Source organism: Piliocolobus tephrosceles, chromosome 2 (genome assembly GCF_002776525.5).
Source record: "Piliocolobus tephrosceles isolate RC106 chromosome 2, ASM277652v3, whole genome shotgun sequence".
NCBI classification, from domain to species: Eukaryota; Metazoa; Chordata; class Mammalia; order Primates; family Cercopithecidae; genus Piliocolobus; species Piliocolobus tephrosceles.
In genome coordinates, this window is record NC_045435.1 from 57,229,982 (window position 1) to 57,251,357 (window position 21,376).

Sequence of the window (21,376 nt, forward strand, 5' to 3'; positions counted from 1 at the left end):
AGTGAATTTCTTTGAGTGCTCAAATAATGATGGACAAAGGGACAGGTCAAAAGGACACAGGAGCCAGCTTGAAGAAACTCCCACTGGCCAAATCTGGGACAACTGGAAAACCAAAATAAATAATCATAATGAAGGATTACAATGTATTAAATAAAGTATTATAAGAATCCATGAGTCCATAGATAAACAAAAAACAAACAAATGAAAATGGAAAACTCTTTCTTATAGTCAAAATTCAACTAATAAATGTAGAAAGGAAGATGAAATTATCAAATCATTATTTGGCAAACATCATAATAATAACTAATCCAGATAAGAATATTCAAGGACTCTTAAAACTAGTAGGTGAAAGTTTGAGGAGTAACAGGATATTTACATAGTCTCAAAGCATTTCCCTCCTGAGACAATTACGAAGGGTAAAAGAATAACTTTATAGTGGAGAAACCTGATACACCACCTTAACCAAATGACCTAATTGACTTGTGGAATATGGGATATATATGTAGCATGTACCTTCTGATATGACGCACCGAGAAGAACTCAGCATCACTTCTGTGATATTTCTGCCAAAAGTGTGTAATTTGAATCTAATCTTGAAAAAAGATCTGACAAAACCAAATTGAGGGACATTCTATAACTTTGGCCTGCCCTCTTCAAAAATGTCAATGTCATAAAATACAAAGAAAGACTCAAGAACTATTCCAGATTGAAAGAAACTAAAAAGACATGAACACTAAGTGAAACACTTAATCTCAGATTTTTCTTTTGCTATAAAGAACATTGTTGGGCAATGTGAGAAATCCAAATAAGGACTCTAGATTAGATAATAGTGTTATATCCATATTAATTGTCCTGATTTTATAAATTGTACTGTGGTCATGTAAGAGAACAGTCTTTGTTTTAGGAATTACACACTGAGGTATTTAAAGATAAATGGACATCGTGTTTGTAACTTGCTCTTAAAGAGTTCAGAAGAGAGAAATGAAATACATGTAGTAAAATGTTAACATTTGGAGGATCTGGGTAAAAAGTATATGATAATTCTTTGTATTATTCTTGTAATTTTCCTGAATGTCTTTACAATTATGATAAAATTTTAAATGCACAAAAATTTTATGGTGTTTTGAGTCATTGGGTCTTTGTGCTTGCTTACCTCCATGATGGATCTTGTCATTATGAGATAAGTGAAGTGTCCTCAGAATTCTTGAGCCAAGATATCTCTGTCTATATATGTCCATTGGGAAACCCAAGGATGTACCGACTATTAAGGAGACTTTCTAATACCTGTACCAGAGCACAGGATTTGGATTAAAGAAAACAGAATTTGAGTCTTGCTCAAAAGTTTTAAGACCTTTGATAAGTGATTTCACTTTTGTTGGCTTTAAACCGTGTCTGGAATGTGAAGGGCTTGGTATCAGTGATTCTTCTTTAACCGTTCCAGAACATTAATTTATTATTCTCATATGTCCTTTGAGTATTTAAATAACTGAGTCTGTTCTTCTGAATGTGGCTCATGATGGCTGCCTTATCATAAATTCCACTTGATGTGGTCATGAATTCATGTGAAAGACACTTCCATTGTAAGGTTACTTGTTTGTTGTTTTAAAGGAAGAAAAAGCCAGATGAAACAGTCAACAAAATTATTCAGTTTGTGATTCTGTTGACTAGATTTTCTCACATAGGAAATTTTATGAGTTTAGGCAAACAAACTTTGTAATAATAATTATTGAAAACAATTTACTTAGTGTAACAAATACGCCCCATTTGTTGAGTTGGGATTGAGTTGGTTTATTTCTAAAACCTTCGGGCATATGTTAGTTCCCAACTTACATTGAAGGATAGAATTAAATAGTCTAATGTAAAAAGCTAGAAACAGGGGGATCTGAGCTGAGCCACAACATCAACCCCACAGCTGCTTTGCTCCTTAATATTTGGCAGAGGGTAGTTCTCCAGTCATTGCCCTTCCTCTTTCTTAAATAGAAGTAATGAGGCTTGAACCTCTCTTGCCTCTCAGGAGTGCTGCAGTGATGAATGGAAGTGCCATTTGAAAACTGCTGTGAGTTCTCTGCTAGGAAGATATTTAAGTAACAAAGCATTCTCATCAGAATACAGTCAGCTATAGCTACAAAGCCAGCACCAGGGGACTGAATCTTTTCATAATAGTGTGATCTAGAATGTGCTGTAGATAGCCGTTGGCCAGGTGGGGGAGGGGGCGGGCAGGGAGCGGAGGGAGAAGTGGGGGAAGGAATAGGCTACCTTTCCTCTCTCACACCAAGTATTCTTATCTCAGTACTCTTATTTTTTTATGGCACTTATCATAAACTGAAATTAACTAATTATTTAACTTATTATCTAGTTGCCCTTCAAAAACATAAATTCAAAGACAGCAAGAAACAAGTGTGCTTTGTTTTCTTGTATCCCTTGACAAATGGTACCTCAATAAAGACTTATTTAGAGATTAATGGATGAATTAGAAAATCCATGATACAATTTTGCTATTCTTTTTTGACAGAATTTGAGCAAATTTGCTAATATGCTTATAATTGCTCTTGAACATTTGAATTTCCATAGCCAAATAGGCAATTTCCCATGCATGTGATTTTTAAGATACCAATTGTAGACAACAAATAAATAAGTTGTCATGAGATGCTTAAAAGTGAGTACTTCATCAGCACAATCTTCTTAAGGACCTTCAGCATGTATACCTAGTATCAGTGAAATGGATAATTGAGAATATAGATTTTTTTTTATATATATATATTTGGAAGGTAATTTGTGTGTGTGTGTGACAAAGTCTGGCTCTGTCACTCAGGCTGGAGTGCAGTGATGTGATCATAGCTCACTGCAGCCTTGAACTCCTGGGCTCAAGGGATCCTCCTGTCTCAGCCTTCTGGGTGGCTAGGACTACAGGCACATGCAATCACAGCCAGCTAGGTTAAAAATAATTTTTTCTAGAGATGGGAGCTCGCTATGTTGCCCAGGCTGGTATCAAACTCCTGACCTGAAGTATTCCTCTGCCTCAGTCTCCCAAGTAGCTAGGATTACGAAAGTGAGCACTGCACCCTTGAAGTAATTTTTATGTCTGTTTTTTTCTGCTCCATATCTTGTCACGTTTTGTTGTGTTACATTGCTATAAAAAGCGCATCATCCACTTTATATCCATCTCTTTATATCCAAAGAGCTAAGGGGCTCATACGACTGCAGGCAGAAAGGGAGCAAGGTGGCAGGTAGGGCCACCCACTGGGATTAATCATTTGTCACAGGTAGTCCCCATACTTCTATGGGTAATTGATCTTTACTTTCATGCTGGTTTTAAAGATGAAGAAACTTGTGTGTTGCACCTTCCAACAGCCACCAGTGAACATTTGCTTCATTTGTCCCTCTAGCCGCCTCTGTACTGGTGCCCCATAGTCTGATGTCCTTAAGCACTTCATGAAATACAGGTGGGGAAGGATGAGGACTGTCTTTCTCTTATTAACTGCCCCAGTTCTTTAATGGTAGCTGAAGCGGAGAAATGACCTTGGTGCTTGAAAGCTGCACTTTTATTTATTTATTTTTTAAACTTTTTGTAAGAAGTCTTGGTGGGGGTCTTTTTTGCATGTATTTTGGACACTTGATCCTTGATCATTGTATTATTACCTTGACCCTCCTAAAGAATGACATTGATTATGTCATTCTCATTGTTCAAAGTCCTTCAGTGGCTCCCCTCTACTTAGAGAAGATAGTCTCAGGCCTTCACTCCAGCATACAGGTTTCCTCATAATATAATTCTAGGATAGTGTCGTGGTGATGAGCATTGATTCTGGGTTAAATACCTGATTCTGCCTCTTGTGACTTTGAACAAATTGCTTAACCTTTCTGAGCTTCCTGTTTACTCATGTATAAAATGGAGGAAACAAGAGAACCTGTCTCATAGGATTGTTTTGAAGATTAATGCAATTATTCATATAAAGTGCTCACCATTGTCCCTGGAACATTGTAAAGGCTCAAAAAGGTTTGTTATTTTTACGACCTCTCCCTCCTGAACTAGTCCAGCAACTGAACTAATTATTGTTGCAAGTACCCCATAATTTACATTTTCCTTCAGACTTCCTTTGGTTCATGCTTTTCTTTACTCCTTCCCTGACTTTCTCAAGTTCAAATGCTCCCCATTCTCTGAGGCCCTGCCACAGTGTTATCTCATCTCTAAATCCTTCCAAAAAAAAAATACTTGCACCTGTTTTTCCCTCTACAGTTCTAAGAGATCTTTCCTTTCCCTGAATTCGCTTAACACTTTTTGAAAGCCACAGCCACTTAAATCAAGGAGGCTCTCTGGACTTCCACTTAGGTGAGGTCTGAGGGATGTGTCTTCTGTGATGAGGTAATGTCAGTCCACTCTGCCATGCTGACTCTAACCAGTAAAGAGGACCACCCATAATTATGCCCAACACATAATAGTTGCTCAAAAAGTATTTATTCAGTGAAAGGACCTTCCCGTGATTACTGTACAGATCACTCCACCAGAATCCCTAGTTTCATCCCAAACTGAAATTCCTCAGAAAGCATGTGTTGAGATTTCAAAAACTGTTGAACCTTGGGTGTGGGGAGGATTTGGTGACATGTCAGATATATTGTATGACTCATGAATTTAAACTAGTTTGGGGGATTCTATATGCTAGAACTTGATCTTTTCAAACTAAGAGTTCTTTTCTCCATGACAGCTATCATTTTTGCTTATGTTAGAGCTTCAAAATGATTGCATGGGAAGTGAAATGCTTTGGTATTTGAAAAGATTAGGAGGAGTTATTTCTGTCTTGCTATCTGCTTCCCTTACAAGATGGCAGGGAAAAAGATGACAACCCTATATTTTGAAAAAAAAAAAAAAAGTATTTTTTTATCCAGAAGAATAGAAATGGGCTTGAGGGTTGCTGCCTGTGGTTTTGCTCAGTGCAGTTGATCTAGGCAGGGTGTTGGGGTAAAAACAGAATGGAACTTCTACACGTTATAGGAGATAACAGCAGACTGTCACTCACCGGTGACTATTGGATGGTGCAATATATATATAGCCAGAAATATATATGACCGTAGATTATTCTTCCTCAACAGACTTAATGAAATTAGCCTCAGGCAATTTTCCTCATAATGCAAGGTGAGAAAATTTGGGGGGGGGGAAGCTTAAGTTTTCCTATTTCTAAATAGGAAAGGCTTTAGTTCTAGTTTCAGCTTCTCCACTCACGGGTTGAGAGTGCTCGGCTAAATTGTTCTCTTTCCCTGGGCCTCCGTTTCTCCATCTGTGAAACAAGGGTATTGAACTAAATGGTCTATAAAGGTTGCTCAAATTTTTATCAATATGCTTTGATGAGACATATCAAGTTGGGAGTACCCATTTGGTGAGTGAGAAAAGCAGAACTTGTTTAGTATGTCATTGTGAAGGGTATGCCCTACCCAGGATTCACAATGACAGTCAACTACCTAGACATAGTCATCCAAGCAGGACCCCCAGCTGTTGTGGTTGAATTGTCTCCCCAAAGTTCCTAACTGCCAGTACCTCAGAATGTTACTATATTTACAGACGGTCTGTTTCGAGAAAATCAAGTTAAAATGAGGTCATTAGGGTGGACCCTAATATAATATGACTAGTGTCCTTATAAAAAGAGAAAATAGGGCCAGAAGCAGTGCTTCATGCCTGTAATCCCAGCACTTTGGGAGGCCAAGGTGGGTGGATCACCTGAGGTCAGGAGTTCGAGACGAGCCTGGCCAGCACGGTGAAACCCTGTCTCTACTAAAAATACAAAAAAAAAAAAAAAAAAAAAAGAAGAAGAGGAAATAGGACACAGACACACAGAAGGAAGATCATATGGAGACATAAGGGGAAGACAGCCATCTACAAGCCAAGGAGAAGAGCCTCAGAGGAGACCAACCCTGCCAACATTTTGCCTTGGACTTCTAGCCTTGAGGACTATGAGGAAATAGATTCCTGTTGTTTAAGCCACCCCGCGTATGGTACTTTGTTATGGCAGCCCCAGCAAATAAATACAAGGACTGTGCTCTCTAAGGAAAAGTAGAAATGCTATTGTGGTGGGGCAGAATAGCAGGAAAAAATTGGGGTGAGAGAAAAGAGTTTGCAGGGCTGCTCCTAAAATTGTGTTTCCTAAGTGCCCAGTCCTTGGGTCAGAAGTTGGGCATACATTTACTCATTATTTAGAAACGGGGGAGAAGACAATTGAGAAGTTACCTGGGGCCATGTGTCATAGGCCCTAGGCATGCAGTAGTGAATATGGCAAATATCTTCCAGTGGTGAATAAAGTCAGCAGCCATGACAGTTGCTAAGATGGAGAGAACGGCCTAATATAAGAAGGTATGACAGGCAAAACTAACTTAATCTGAGCTCTTTGAAGGCTTTGTCTAAAAAGCTCCAAAGAAAGTGAGGATTAAGCAGGAGAAAAAGGAGGAGGCATTTCAGTGAGAGGATCTATGTGAATGTGAGAAGGTATGACCAAGGTTCTGAAAAGCAGTCTAGTGGAACTGCAATACAGTGAACAAGAAGTAGGGATGTGGAAGTATAAGCCAGTAAATTAGAAAAGATAAGTAGCTTAATTAGCTTAATACTTTTCATGGAGGAAGAGAAAAGACTAGGGTTAGAATTTAATTGACCAAGCCATTTGGCTCTGACTGCTAGCCATTGTAGACTTTATCCATCATTCTTTCACCTTCAAGATGACTAACCAAGGGATGGTCAAGCCTATCATATGCATTTTTATTTTTAATGCACGGAAAGAGCTTTTATTCTGGATGCCTCTTTCCATATTCCCTGGGGAACTGGCCAGGACAACTTAAAAAGAAAATTTTAGGATCCTTAGAGTCCAGACCTCTGCCTCCACTCTTCTACATCCAACTTTGAGTTTTCCTCACTGCCCAGAATGGATGTTGCCTACAGAGAAGACGAGAACCCAAATGAGAGATGTTACGAGTAATTGTAGAAATTCTGAACAGCTTTGCTTAGAGAAAGTGAAAAAGAAGAGGGAAAAAGATAGACTGTTTCCTAAGAGGCCAGTTTAAAAGGCTCTTCTTTCAGCAAACTTTCAGTTATAATTTGTCTACTCCCACCAGGATCTCATGTTACAGAGCTTTGAGGGAGAGAGAGAGAGATGTCTACCACCCTGCCCCTAAGCAGTATTTTCTGACTACACTGTCTCCACTGTTTGACATTTCCACAGTGGCTGTGTGGCTTTCTTTCCCTTCCTCCTCTGGTGTCATTACTCCTTCCCAAACTTCTCCCTAACCTGACCTTTGGTAGTTGTGATACAAGAGGAAGATTGTGTGTTAATTTCTGGTATTCATCTCCGAAGTACAAGATTTGCTGGGGTAAAAAAAAGATGGCTGTACTCTTTTGAATAAGGCTTCCAGAGTTTGAGGAACTGTGAAAGTGTACCCCACTGAACTATGAAGAATAGGTGCTCATCTGCATGGTTACCAAATCTACTGAAAGTTGCTATGTGCCCAGAAAATGTAAGCTGTTAAGTTGTATGTTCAAAGTAGTACCTTGGGGAGCTGAACACAAATCCAAACAATCCCAGATCATTACAAGTGGCTCAGCCCAAGCAAGATGTCCTGGGTTGTATGATTTCCACAAACTTGGAATGAAGTTAAGGGAAATTTTCCCAGGTCTCAATATGGAAGAAAAGAAAGAAAGAAAATTTAAGAAATGCAATCTGTTTCCCCAAATCAACCAAATGCCAGCTTGCTCTCTGCAACAGTCCAAAAATCTATTACAAGACAAAACAAAGTATAACCAGGGAGATGAATGCATTTGCTTCTAGCAAAAACTTATTATTCACTCCAAAGTCAAAGTTGTGAATGAGTTCATTCATTCAACAAACCTCTATTGGCTTTTGGATGGTCCGGTGTTTTTCATTGTTTACAAATTGCTCCTCTCAATGTATGTAGTTAATGGGAAGCTAACTATAACTTGTAAGTCTGGGGAAATGAACTGAAATTAAGCTTTTTGTAAGATGGCCAGTTGAGTATTTCTCCAGAGACAGACCAATAATTCAGAGGAGGTAGTGATGGAATCTGCCTTGGGCAAATCTCCTAATGATTAAAACAACATGTATAATATCCACCCATATACTTGTTAAGAGCAGAATTGGGGAAAATAACCTTTTCTATCAATCTCTTCTTGCTATCAGGAATTTCTATGATCAGAAGTCAATCCAATTACTAACCCAAGGAAAATCCCATAGGAATAGAATCTAGATTCAGAAGTATTTTGTATTAAGTTATACTACAATGCCTTTGACCTGTTTTACTTTTGGAAACAAAGGGAGGGGTGCAATATGGAGTTTGGGGGTACATGTATCCAAGTATGAATTGTTCTTTATTACTATTCCAAGTATAAGGCCTTGTTTGTTACATTAAGAAAAAGATCAGAATTTTGTCTAAGCAAGTGAACTAGAAGTATTTGTATTTAGTGGGCAAAGGACAAGCTGAAGAGGATTCATTTGTGCTTTTAAACACCACAAAATCAGTTTCAATTTTCCAAACATGCACTTCCTATTTTCTTGACACCACAGACACCAAAGAAAACCTGTACTAAGTGGAAGCCACTGACTGGGATAGTCTTAAGCAATTAGGGCAATCTCGCATCTGTTTAATGCTTGTGTCTTACATATTACCACAGCTGAGGTTCCACACTGAGGCCCCAGGGCTTGGAAGGTTTATCAAATTGCTCTTGCGAGCTTCTCTTATCTCACCAGGAAGGCACTCCCCTCAGTGATTATGTGGAATGGCTTAAAAAATTTAACTGGGAATAAAGCTTCATCTGGGGACCACAGGCTCCTCATACAACCCAGCATCTCCCTCTCCCCTCTGCACAAAACCTTGCACAAAACCTAGTTTCTCTCCTACTTCAGCTTCCAATGTAGTTACCCTGTATTTTTAGGAACCCCTTCCCCTTTATCAGAAGGCCTCCAGAGTCCCCACGTCCTCCGGGAAGACTTCTTCCACATCCTTGGAAAGTCTGTGATCACGGCAATTTGTTTGATGCCTAGGATGCCCTTCCTCTGGACGCTTGCTTGTGAAGCCCTCAGCTCATCTTTTCATTCTGAGCTTAAGTAGTGAAATCTGAAATTTGAGCTCCCCAATCTGACCAGGGTTCTTCTTCCCTGTGCTGTCGTGCCGTTTCATCTTCTCCGTGTAGTCATCATACTGGATGGTCCTTTACGTGGATGTCTGTCTTCCTCTGTGACTACACCCTGGAGAGCAGGGGCAGGGTGGGCTCATCTTCATGTCCCTGGTGCTTGACATGGAAGAGGCAAAATGCTTCCAAAAGGACTTACTCCATTACTGAATATCCGTATGATGGATGGTTATACAGCCTTTAATACCATGGTTTCCAAGATAGTTTAATAATATAAAAAGATGCTTACATTTTGCATAATAGAAAAAAGTGTACAAAGCTATATATACTACAATTCTAATTCTATACTCATAAAGGTATATATTTTTATAATTATGTGTGTATCTACATATATAAATGTATACACAGAGAAAAAAGAGACTAGAAGGAAGTGTACCAAAATCTCATCTGGTTTTGAGTTGTGGAATTATATGCTATTTGTAATAAATATTTTTCTCTAGATTCTCTATAGTAAACATATACTACTGTTACAATCAGAATAAAAAATGCGATTTTTAAATGAGTTGCAAACATGAACCATCTTATGATGGTGGGAGCACCCCTAAGCCAGTTAGAATAAAATTTGGTAAAATCAAGTACTGTTAATAAGTGTGTGGTGCTCTGATAAGTGGGAAAATAATATAAGAGCATATATTTTGGTTAATATTCACAGTCGCCTTCTTTTCATAGTTTCCTCAGTAGCACAGGAGATACTTAAACCGGTCTGCCTCTTACAAGATTGAAAGTAATACATTTTTAAACTAAGGACTACTGAGATCACAAAGACACAGGATTAGGCATAAAACTCTTCACTAACAGTTCTCCAGGGAATTTATCCTCCTAGCCAGAATGATCTATAGGAAAGTTAAGATGCAATTACTTACAGCATCAGAACACGTCTTTGCTCTGGATGATGTGGCATATGATTAAAATGGGAGACTAACTTTAATGGTTAAAAAATAAAAAGAGCAAGGTAGCATTTTCTTTTTTTATCTAAGGCTATGGCATTAAATGCCACATTAACAAGCCTTCTGTGGGGAGGTTCCTTGCAAGATTATGACACCTACTCTTTTCTTTGTTCCTCATTCTCAGGAAAAAACTGAATTTGCCAGGCCAATGAGATGGCCAGTCCAGTACTCTGAGTGCCTTTTCAGCTAGAACATAGTTTCATGGTTAGTTTTGGGTCTGGGAGTCTGACAGCCAGGGCTGCTTGGCTTCATCACTTATAAGTGATGAACTGAGGCTCAGTTTCTCTATGTGAAAAATGAGGACCTGAATACCTACTTTACAAAGTTATTGAGGATTCCACAAGATAATACAGGCCAAGTGCTCACCACGGCATCTGAAGCGTAACAGTGCTCAAAATGTGGCCATATTTGGGACCTAGTTTTACTCCCACTCACTTTCATTTTGACTGATTGCTTGACTAGTTTTTTTTTCTTTTGTAGCTTCAGTTTCTTCCAGTTCATTGTATGGATTTGTTGTCACAGCCATGGAAGACCTGTCCTTTACTTAGTCCTCTTTGGCTTGTGGTTTCTGCATATTGATCTCAGGTTTGAGTCTTAAATTAGACCTTGCCTTTGCTCCGTTGTTCCTGACTTAAATGCTGAATATTTGGGGGTTATGTGTTCTCTATTCCTGACCTAGATTTAGTTTGTGGACCATTATACAGGTGGAAAACTACTGGTTTTAGTCATACAGTCCTGAGTTAAGTCTCAGTTGTTTCTTACCAGCTGTGAGATTTCAGGCAAGTTGCCTGGCTCTGTGAGGCTGAGTAAACACTGTTCTCTAACATAGGGACGATACGGGCAACTGAAAGGATTCAAAGTAATCTATGTGAAGCTCCTAGCAGAGGGCTAGATGCGTAATAAATGCTTCTCCTCACTTTTCCTTAAGTCACAGCTGTAAAAATGTAGTCCTGTCTGCCCCAATTATATGGTTTATTTTCCTTCTCCTCATGACCACTGTCTTCTGTTTATATGAATGAGGCATGCTAATATGCAGACTGATGCATTAAAATGCTACCTTATTAATTCAGTATAGCCCCTTATTAGGAATTCATGATCATTCTGTCAGGGCCCAGGCTGAAATTTACCTTGTCAATCTAATCTTATGGGAGGGAGACAGGGAGGCCTAGGTGGAAAGGAGAGGCATGATCTGACCCACTTTGTGACCAGAACTACTTTCATGAGGTGCATGATACTGGATTTGCTTCATATTTAATATATAACTGACATAATGGGCTGTCAGGAGGGCAATTGCATAATGACACTTTCATGTCTTATGGCATCCCTATAAACTTGGGAGGGGCCTAGATGATTTCCTAAATATAAACATATCCACAGACTCCACAATTTGGTAATTATGCAACAGCCATTGTGTCTGGCTCTTCCCTGTGTTTTCAGGCATGTCAGATACCCTTGCAAACTGCTCAATTTATATGAACTTCACATTTTCCCATTTAAGCTTTGGAGCGAAACACTTGAGTTTGTCATTAATTTTATAAAAGCTTTCCATGGTTTAGTGCTAAGGAAAGAGTGAGTTTGGTGTCTTCTCCACAAAAATCTATACATTTCAAAATTTTAGGAGTGTGTAACAGAAAATAGTATGGGGGAGTTCAAGATTATAATTAAAATTTAGCCTGATATAAGTATAGTTTTGGAATATACCTCAGATTCCCAGCATATAAGGTTTCTTAAAGAAGAAAAGATAAATAAATTTGAAGACATAAAGAAAGCCTGCATTGTCATCTCCCGCCGTCAAGTCTCCTAGGAATTCTTTAATATGAGAAACCCAATGAGTTCTGTTTACCTGTTCGGGGCAATGTTGAACAAGCAGATGTAAAAATCATTATTTCCCTCAGCATCTCCTTTTTACTAAAGAAGCTGGTATCAGTGCATATGGGGGAAGCGGGGGTGGGGGCAGGGGAACTGTCCACACCAGATTAGATCAAGTCCTGCAGAGATTCCAGGCCAAAATTATTCTAGACCTCCCGATAATGATTCTGAATCACCAATTTTTAAAGAAACATTTTTTTTTCCTCCAAGCTAATCCCTTTTGAATAATAATAAAAAAGTCTATTTGCAAGCAAGGTGAGAGTGAAAGAACTGAGGTGAAGAAAGCATTTGCAATTGTACTTAGAATGCATCAGAAGTAGTTACACTTCCCTTTTCAGTGAATAGAAAGGGGGAAAGTATGGTTTTTCCCAGCAAAGTGTTGGAGATCTAAAATGTTTCCCCCTACCCCAACAATGGTGAAAACAGTAATAAAGAAAAGAAAATGCCCTGGAAAATGAATACAGAAATAGAAAGCAAACACCAAGTAAAGGGTTGACTATGGTGTCCTTAGCAAACGAATGATTGAATAAATAGAAACCGCATGAGAGAAAATATGCACTTTGTTATTGTTTGCAAAAAAAAAAAAAAAAAAAATGGAGATGATTCCTTTTTGCCATATCAGAAACAGTGACAATCAAACATTGCATTTGTTTTTATATCCATGGCATCAGTTCAATTTTTCATTAATTAAATGAGAAGTTAGGGAATGCCTGTTTTAAGAAACTGCTCCAAAAATAACCTTGAAAAATCAGGTTAGAGATACACTATATACCCTGAGGGCAGCAGAAAGCAAAAGGGAAAATATGAAATTAGAAAGTGACCTATAATAACCACTTCACTGTTAAATGTGACATAACATTCATTATCAATCAGGACCTAGTTTCACTGGCTGTCTAATTTATCAAATTAAATACAAATGAGAAAATACTTGGCCACGGAAAAAAGTACTCTATCATTTTGTTTTCTATCAGCTGAAAATCAACTGATTAGCACAGACAGGGAAAAGTAAGCTCCAGTACTTTACTGAAGAAAAATGTAAAGGGGATTATTTTCCCCTAAACTGGGCTGGCAGAAAATATTGTTGATGAAAAATCTCGGATTTCCCGGTGCTTGTTATATCTTCAGAATGGAGAAATGGCTGAGGTTTTCCCCTTCATTTATTGCACCAGTATTTAAGTGCTCATTCTGTCTAACTTCAAATATTTGCTTTATGGGCTGAATGAAGCCTCGCAGATTTGCAACTGCAGGCTGCTGAGGGTCTAATGCATCAGCGCCACCCCTTTTCATGGTTCATGGATGGAAAGGAAAGTTGTAATATGGTCCACTACTCTCTGCAGACGTTTGAAGACAAGAACTCCTCAAGGGAAACACCCCAAATTTGCATTCAACGCAGCTCCAATTCTGTGTGTTTGCCATACATACTTTGCAGTACTAACGATAGAAACACCATCTGATCTGCCCTATGCTAAAATGTATCCTGAGTAAATGGGAACTTGAGGATGTACTGCATTTTTGAAGCAGGCGCACCAGAAGTGATTCAGAACTGTAAAAGAGGGGCCCTGCACAAGAACCTAGAAGGCTGCTGGGCCTAGAACGATCCATGGAGTGCAGAGCGCTGAACCAGCAGGAGTCTGACCTGGGTAAGCTGCAGGCCCTCCCTGGGCCCAGGTTTTTCTCACCAATAAATGAAGGCTTTGGGAAGGGATGCTTTGAGCTCGGGTACTTCTTATTTTTCTGTTGCAGCTCACTTGTTTCAAGATCTGAAATTCTGTTTGCCAAAACCGCTTAAGAATGGGAAGAAAGTGATTGTTTTTTAAGTGATTCCCAAAACCAGGATATTACCAAAGAAAAACACCTCAGCCTACATCAGCTGGACTTTCTTTCTGTCAACTTTTCCTTGCTTTTGCTTGTCTGGCACCTGTCTGATGGAATGGTGTGTGCCTGGCGGCAGCTGCCTTTTGAAACAACCTTTATTTTCAAATGGGTTCTTCTTTACCTATTAAATCCCATCCCTCTGCCCTTTGTGGAACTGGCCTTCTACCTAAACCTAGTTCCATCTGCTCTAAACGTTACACACGTTTGCTTTGTAATCTTGAAACAATTCTCCAAAACTGTCTATATATATTTGGATGAAAAATGTCAATTGTATGGAAGTTGTTTTGTTTTCTATTAATCATTTACTTGTCTCAGCAGATATCGCCACACAGATATAGAGACTAATTAGGGTCTAAGCATATAGACAACTGTTAAAAAGAAATAACATGTCATACATTTTGGGACACTTCGTAGATGTTTTTGTACTTTGATGAAGAATGTGGATACTACAAAAGAAAATCAGGTTTTAACAAAACTCTTACAGAAATAACATATCCAATATATTCATATATATACACAAGCATTATGTGTGACAGGTTGGGATGGGTGTGTATATGAATATATTGGGTGTGTGTGTGTGTGTGTGTGTGTGTGTGTGTATATATATATTTACCTTTATGCATGGGATACAATACACCTTTTTTTCTTCATATGAACCACCCTCCCACTGCCCATTATGTGCTAGTCAGTACTATTTACAATACAGAAATCCTGTTCATTAAAATATCTTAATTAAAATAGACATTTCTTCCCTTAGAAAAAGAATCAAAACCTTTTAGGGCCTAGCTTTAAAAAGCAACATGCTACAGCTGATTTAGTTTGGTGGTTGTTTCTATGGATGTGAAAAATATTACCACTGCAACTAGCAAGAACTATAAATGATACATTATTGCAAGTGTTCTAAAAAATCAGAACAAAACTAATTTATTATAGTTCTGTCTTCATTATACACCACGTTTTGGTGAGTAAACACAACAAAATTGTCTTTTCTTTTAAAAGTGTCTACTAAAGATAAAAAGAATAAGATAACAATTAACATGTAGTTTGTTACATTAAAAAATTTGATATACATATTTCTATTGCCTGTTAGCTTGTTCTAAGCCTCTTTATTACAAAAAAAAAAAAAAGGAAAGAAAAAGAAAATTCATTGTTTAAAGGCAAACATTCAATTCAGTTGATACAACATTACAGTACAGTCAACTAACATCATTCAACGAAGGTAACAAGTCTAGCCTTAGCTTCTTGAGTTAAAAGTCTGTAGACCAGATTGCTACAAAAGTTTCAATGCTGCTTCAAAACTGTATGTTAGCTTTTTGGAGGACAAGGTACTTTCTACCCATGGCTTCAGAAGGGGTCATGCTACTGGTAAAAGCACAGGGGAACCCCAACCTGTCATTAATCATTTTATTGAGCACTGTAGTTAGAAGAGCATTACTGAGCTTAGCACAACAACTAAAATAAAATAATATAATAATAATCATAATAATAAGAATAAAAACCAAACACAAACTGGAAGCCTAGAGTCGCTGCCAGCCGTGTCAAACCCTTGCGATACGCTATACTAAAAAAATTTGAAATATCCACCCGTCCTCTCCACTCTGCCACAAACTAGCAAAGTCAAAAATACAAAAGTCTTCAACTGGTTTACTTTTGCAGAATAAAGCAAAAACGTCTTTGTGCTCCTTACTACCAGAAGCAAAATATCCTCTGAGTTACCACATGTAATAGCTTCTGGATGTGTCAACCTGGGTTGGCTTGGTGTCTGCAGAACCATCTTTGTCTTTCTCACTGTCGCCTTCCCAGAGGTTAATGAGTGGTGGGTACAGCTCATTTAGTGGGATTGAAGAGGTTTTTTGCATATACTTTTTTAGTGAGTGGTGGTAGTTTTTTCTCTTAAATCTTTTGGCAAAGTACACAGCAATGGACGCAAGGCTAATGACGGCAAACATAGACCCCATTACTGCAGCAAGGGCTGTACTGGTTTCTTGATCAGAGATGTCCAGTGCGAAGGCGGCATTTTTGGTTGTGACATTTACGCATGACTTTTGAGTCTGCTGATGAATATTGGACACCGTGAGACACACTTCATAATCTGTGGAAGGCTGCAGATGTGTTAGGTTGTATTCATGGACATCCACTGGGACCCTGGCAGTATATGTTATGTGGGGGTTATCAATCTTCATGGTGGCGGACGACCATTTTAAGTTTGACGTCATGACGTTGGAATTAACTTTCCAGGACACTAAGATGGAATGGGATTCTGTCTGCTTGACGTATATTTTTAGCACCTGGGTACCATCCAGAAGGGTCCCATTAACCTTAATTGTTGCTACCCGAGTGTCTGCCCCTTGGACATTCTGGGCAACACACGTGTATCTTCCTGAGTCTTCAATTTGTATGTTAGATATTTCCAAGGTACCTTCGCTACTTAGCTTGTATTTATCTGAAAGGGTTTCCACAGTTATCTTATTTCCAACGGGGGTGACCCAGTAAATTTCAGGTTCTGGCTCAGCCATGGCTCGACAGTCTAGGAAAACCGTCATGCCGATATCCATGTTTAGACGATTTGGGAAGGTGTCGTGAGATATCATTGGGAGGCACTGTTCACTCGAATCCTGGATTAAAACTTCCTTCACCTGGTGCCCTTTATATTCGGGCGGCATGGCACAGAACATGGATAGGGGCTCCATGAAGCGGATATTGGTTTTGTTGGAGTTAATCCAGTGGATCACACAGTCACACCTCAGGGGATTGCTATGGATACTGATCTCACGCAGATTGGGGAGGGATTCGACTGTCTTTTGGTAAATGGCATTCAAGGCATTGTTGTTCAACATCAAGCTTTCCAGAGCAGGGACACTTCGGAAAGCCAAGCGGTGGATATAAGAGAGTTTAGGGTTATTGGTGGCTTCCAGCTTTGTGAGTTCAGGCAAGTTATCCAGGGCATAGCGGTCGACAGAAACGAGTTCTCCCATATTGTTGATTCCCAGTTCTTTTAACCGAAGCATATTTTTGAAGTCCCCTTCTTGGATTTTGTGAATGGGGTTTTTGTTGAGGTCTAAGAATTTCAAATTTGGAACTTTTTGCAGGGCAAGTTGAGGGACTTTGACCAGTTTGTTATCATAAAAAGACAGGCTCTCAAGGCTATCCAGACCCACCAAAGCATTTCCAGGAATATCAGTGAGATACATTCCTGCCAAAACTAAGCTTCTCAAATTTACGAGGGGTTTGAAGTTCATATCCAGAATTCCAATCACAGGGTTTTCTCCAATCATAAGAATTTCCAGGTTGGGTGTAGAATCAAACCAGCGACTATCAATAACTTTCAATTTGTTGGAGTTCAGGTGGAGCCTTAATAGATTTTTTAAGCCTGCAAAAGCATTAGCAGAAATAGTGCTAATTTGGTTGTGGTTGATGTAGAGTTCTTGAAGGTTGCTGAGGTCTTGTAGACAGTAATCAGTCATCTCCGTAATCTGATTTTCCTCCAAATGCAGCGTCGTGAGCTGGGTTAGGTTTGCCAGCCCGACCTCCTTAATGTTAGTAAAGTTGTTTTGGGAGAAATCTAGTTCAGTCAAGTTGAAAAGCTGCTGCAGCTCATCCACAGTCTTTGCGATGTTATTGCTCTGTAAGAGAAGCACTTGTGTGTCACTAGAGAGGTTACTGGGAATCCTTGTTAAGCGGAGGTCATTGCAATCAACAGTGGTGGCTTCTCTGTAAGTTGACTGTGGGGTAAACCAGGGACGAATTTCACATACGCAAAGTTGTGGACACTCACTATTCTGTATGGAAGACTCAGTTAATGAAGTCATTAGTAGGCCCAGCACCAATTGGCAAGCTGCTACAACAAAGCTCATTCTAGCCATGCTGGCTTGCTGAGCAAGCTCAACTCCTGACACTCTTAAGTTTTAACAAAACGTGAACACGATACTGTGATATGTAGGACAGCGAGCAGAAAATGTAAACATTCAAGCAAAGTCTTGGTTGAGCTGTGTAGAATTCCAGAGTCCAAAAGGATGGTTTTCAGGAGTTTTCAAAAGGCAGAAAGCAATCTGAAGTCTTTTAAACTGTGTCTTTCAATTCCAGGCATGTGCACAGGTCCGTGGCATGAGTTAGTTCAGCCAAATTGAAGTCTGGAGATGTGCCTGAAAATTAGATTAGGACAGATGTTATGCTTATTCCATATACTTTCTACGTTACAGCCTTTCTTTTGTTTACTAAAAAGGCACAGTCACTCGCAAACCTAGTATTGAATACATTCAAAATCCATTCAGGATAACCAAATAGGCTTTTAAATTGTAGGACATTCTTACTATATCCCACTTACTATACTAAAACTAATTTTAGAACTCCTTCAATTTTACCATTAAATTTAGATTCCATGTACCACCAGAGTCATATGACTGTGTACAGTTGTATATATACACATGTAAAGTCACTAAACGTGCGTGCACACACACACACAAATGCACACACTCATACACACTAGGAACACTAAGAAAAAGCCTGCAGATGTCATTTTTTAAAAACAAAGATGTCTTTAGAGACTACATTTATAGCTCCAAAACATTAAAAGTTCATTCCTAGTAAAAGCAAAACATGAATGGTAGCTTATTAAAGACTCAAAGCTAATTTTCAGTTCTTTACATTTTAGTAAATACCTCATTTGTCTCCAGGAATTGTTTCTTTTCTAAATGGTATATTCTGTAGACATATTCGGCCAATGCTTTTCTAGCTCAATTATTCTTATGCAAAAAGTTAATTTAATATTCTACAACATGGATGAAAACATCAAAAACATGCTTGAAAGATGCCAGTCATAAAAGATCACATATTGTATGATTCCACATATACAAAGTATCAAGAATAGGACAACCTGCAGAGACAGAAAGTAATTTAGTAGTTGCCTATGGCCAGGGGTATGGAGGGGCACAGTGGGAAGGGTGCTAAAGGCTACAAAGTGTTTTTTGAGATGATGAAAATATTCCAAAGATTGTGGTGATGGTTGCACAATTCTGTGACTCTTCTAAAAACTCTTGACTCAAACATTTTAATGAGCAAATTATGTTATGTGAATTATATCTTGATAAAGTTATTATTTTTAAAGTTAATTTAATATAACTAAAAAAGGAAAACATCAGTTTTTCCTATATTCGAATAGCCACATCAGATCTTGACTGAATAATAAAAGGACTTCATTTTGTCATACCACTGGTCTCCATTTAAAAACACAAACATACACAATAGATGTATTTGTATCTCACACAGATGATTTCATTAATCTCATGAGAATGTCACTCACTGCTTAATAACTGTTGACCATGAACATGTTTACATAACCTCTTGAAGCCTCAAGTATCTTCAGTTATAAAATGGCGTTGCTCATACAAGCACAGTTCTCATAGGATTATTGAGAAAATTAAGGGAATCTATGTAAAGTTCTTAGTGTAGTAGCTGACTCACATTATATGCTCACAAAAGTTAATAATAGTTGTTATTCATCATCGTATATCTCTAATCCATTTTAGTTTTAGCTAAATAGTGGTTATCAGAGGACAAGTGAAAGAAGGAAAGCTGAGAATATTTGTTTTTATTAACCATCATCTATTGATTTCAATAAAATCTTCTGAAGTCAGATATGTACTGCTCACCTGTGTGCAAAGATAATATTAGTAGTTAATGGTTCTATTTTTTCTGCATTCCTATCAGGTGTAAAAAGCCATTATGGATCCAGTGTTTGTCTTGCTTTCCCAAACTGGGCCATTCACTTGCTAAAGTATTCAAAGCAGAGTTACATGTTTTCCTGGTGTTTGTCTTGCTATAGTGCACTTGAGTCTTGAGCACTGAAGGAACGTCAGTGACTAGTGTATTCTTTACCTTCCTACTATAAGGATCTAATAAAATCGAGCATATGTGTTTAAACCCAGTGCTCAATACATAGTAAGCTCTGAATTCATGCTAGCTGCTATTAATAACCTTTTGACTTTGTAAAACATAGTAATCTTTGTGGCTAAGAGTATAAGAATACAAATAGCCAGTACTAAAAGTTATGTATTTAATGAGTCATATTTTCATAGTAAGAAGAAAAAGTCCTACAACTTTTTTGTTATACAAAATATGAAAACTGCATTACTGGTCTGACCAAAAAAAAAAAATAATAATAATCAAATCCAGATTCTGGCAAGTGTGAGACAGGAGTAGGAAATGATTGTGTAGGAGTAGGAAATAAGTGTGTTGCCTGATACTAGATGCCTTCTAGTCTTGGTGGGAGGAAACATACATTTGGCATTCTTCTCCCTCCTCCTCATCTCCAAGTCTGGTTACTTCACCATTTACTATGTAGTCTTGTGCCACCATAAGGAAAGTTTGGCCAATGATGGACCGCATATACAATGGTAGTCCCATAAAATTGTATTCATAGTACCATATTTTTACTATACCTTTATGTTTCAATACACAAATACTTGCCATTGTGTTACAATTGCCTATTGCCTTCAGGATAGTAACATGCTATACAGATTTGCAGCCTAGGAGCAATAGGGTATATCATATAGGCTACATACCACCTAGGTTTATGTGAATATACTCTATGACATTTGCACAATGATGGACTCACCTAATGACACATTTCTCAGAACATATCCCCATCATTAAGTGACATGCCTGTATTTGCAAAACTTTTCAGTATTATAAAACTAGTTTGACTCTGACTTTTATCTGGAAATTCTATGAAATGAAAAAATACGGACCGGGCGTGATGGATCATGCCTGTAATCCCAGCACTTTAGGAGGCTGAAGGGGCGCAGATCACGAGGTTAGGGGTTCGAGACCAACTTGACCAACATGGTGAAACCCTGTCTCTGCTAAAAATACAAAAATTAGCCAGGGGTGGTGATACACGCCTGTATTCCCAGCTACTCAGGGGCCTGAGGCAGGAGAATCGCTTGAACCTGGGAGGCGGAGGTTCCAATGAGCCAAGATGGCGCCACTGCACTCCAGCCTGGGCGACAGAGTAAGACTGTCTTAAAAAAACAAACAAACAAACAAAAATACCGCAGAGAATAACATTTTTATTATTAACTCCACAAATTTATTTCACTTTTGTTTCTGTTTAGAGGAATCTTGAAACAGGTGCAACGGCCACAATAAATTGCTAAGAAAACTTCTGCCACAGGTTATTTCTCAATCGTAACTCAAAATAGAAAACCAAAAGAGGCCGGGCGCGGTGGCTCAAGCCTGTAATCCCAGCACTTTGGGAGGCCGAGACGGGCGGATCACGAGGTCAGGAGATCGAGACCATCCTGGCTAACACGGTGAAACCCCGTCTCTACTAAAAAATACAAAAAACTAGCCAGGCGAGGTGGCGGGCGCCTGTAGTCCCAGCTACTTGGGAGGCTGAGGCAGGAGAATGGCGTAAACCCGGGAGGCGGAGCTTGCCGTGAGCTGAGATCCAGCCACTGCACTCCAGCCTGGGCGACAAAGCGAGACTCCGTCTCAAAAAAAAAAAAAA

At 38.7% G+C, this 21,376-nt stretch overlaps 1 protein-coding gene across 1 annotated transcript in view; it reads right to left on the reverse strand.

Annotated features, from left to right (window-relative positions):
• Positions 1-14,758: 14,758 nt before the first annotated feature.
• The window catches only part of LRRN1 (leucine rich repeat neuronal 1), a 48,198-nt gene continuing 41,580 nt past the window's right edge, over positions 14,759-21,376 (reverse strand). Inside the window, exon 2 of the mRNA XM_023218586.3 lies at positions 14,759-18,011. Coding sequence (XP_023074354.1) covers positions 15,582-17,732 — 2,151 coding nt within the window. The 5' untranslated portion in view covers positions 17,733-18,011 and the 3' untranslated portion in view covers positions 14,759-15,581. The remainder of the gene's footprint in view (positions 18,012-21,376) is intronic.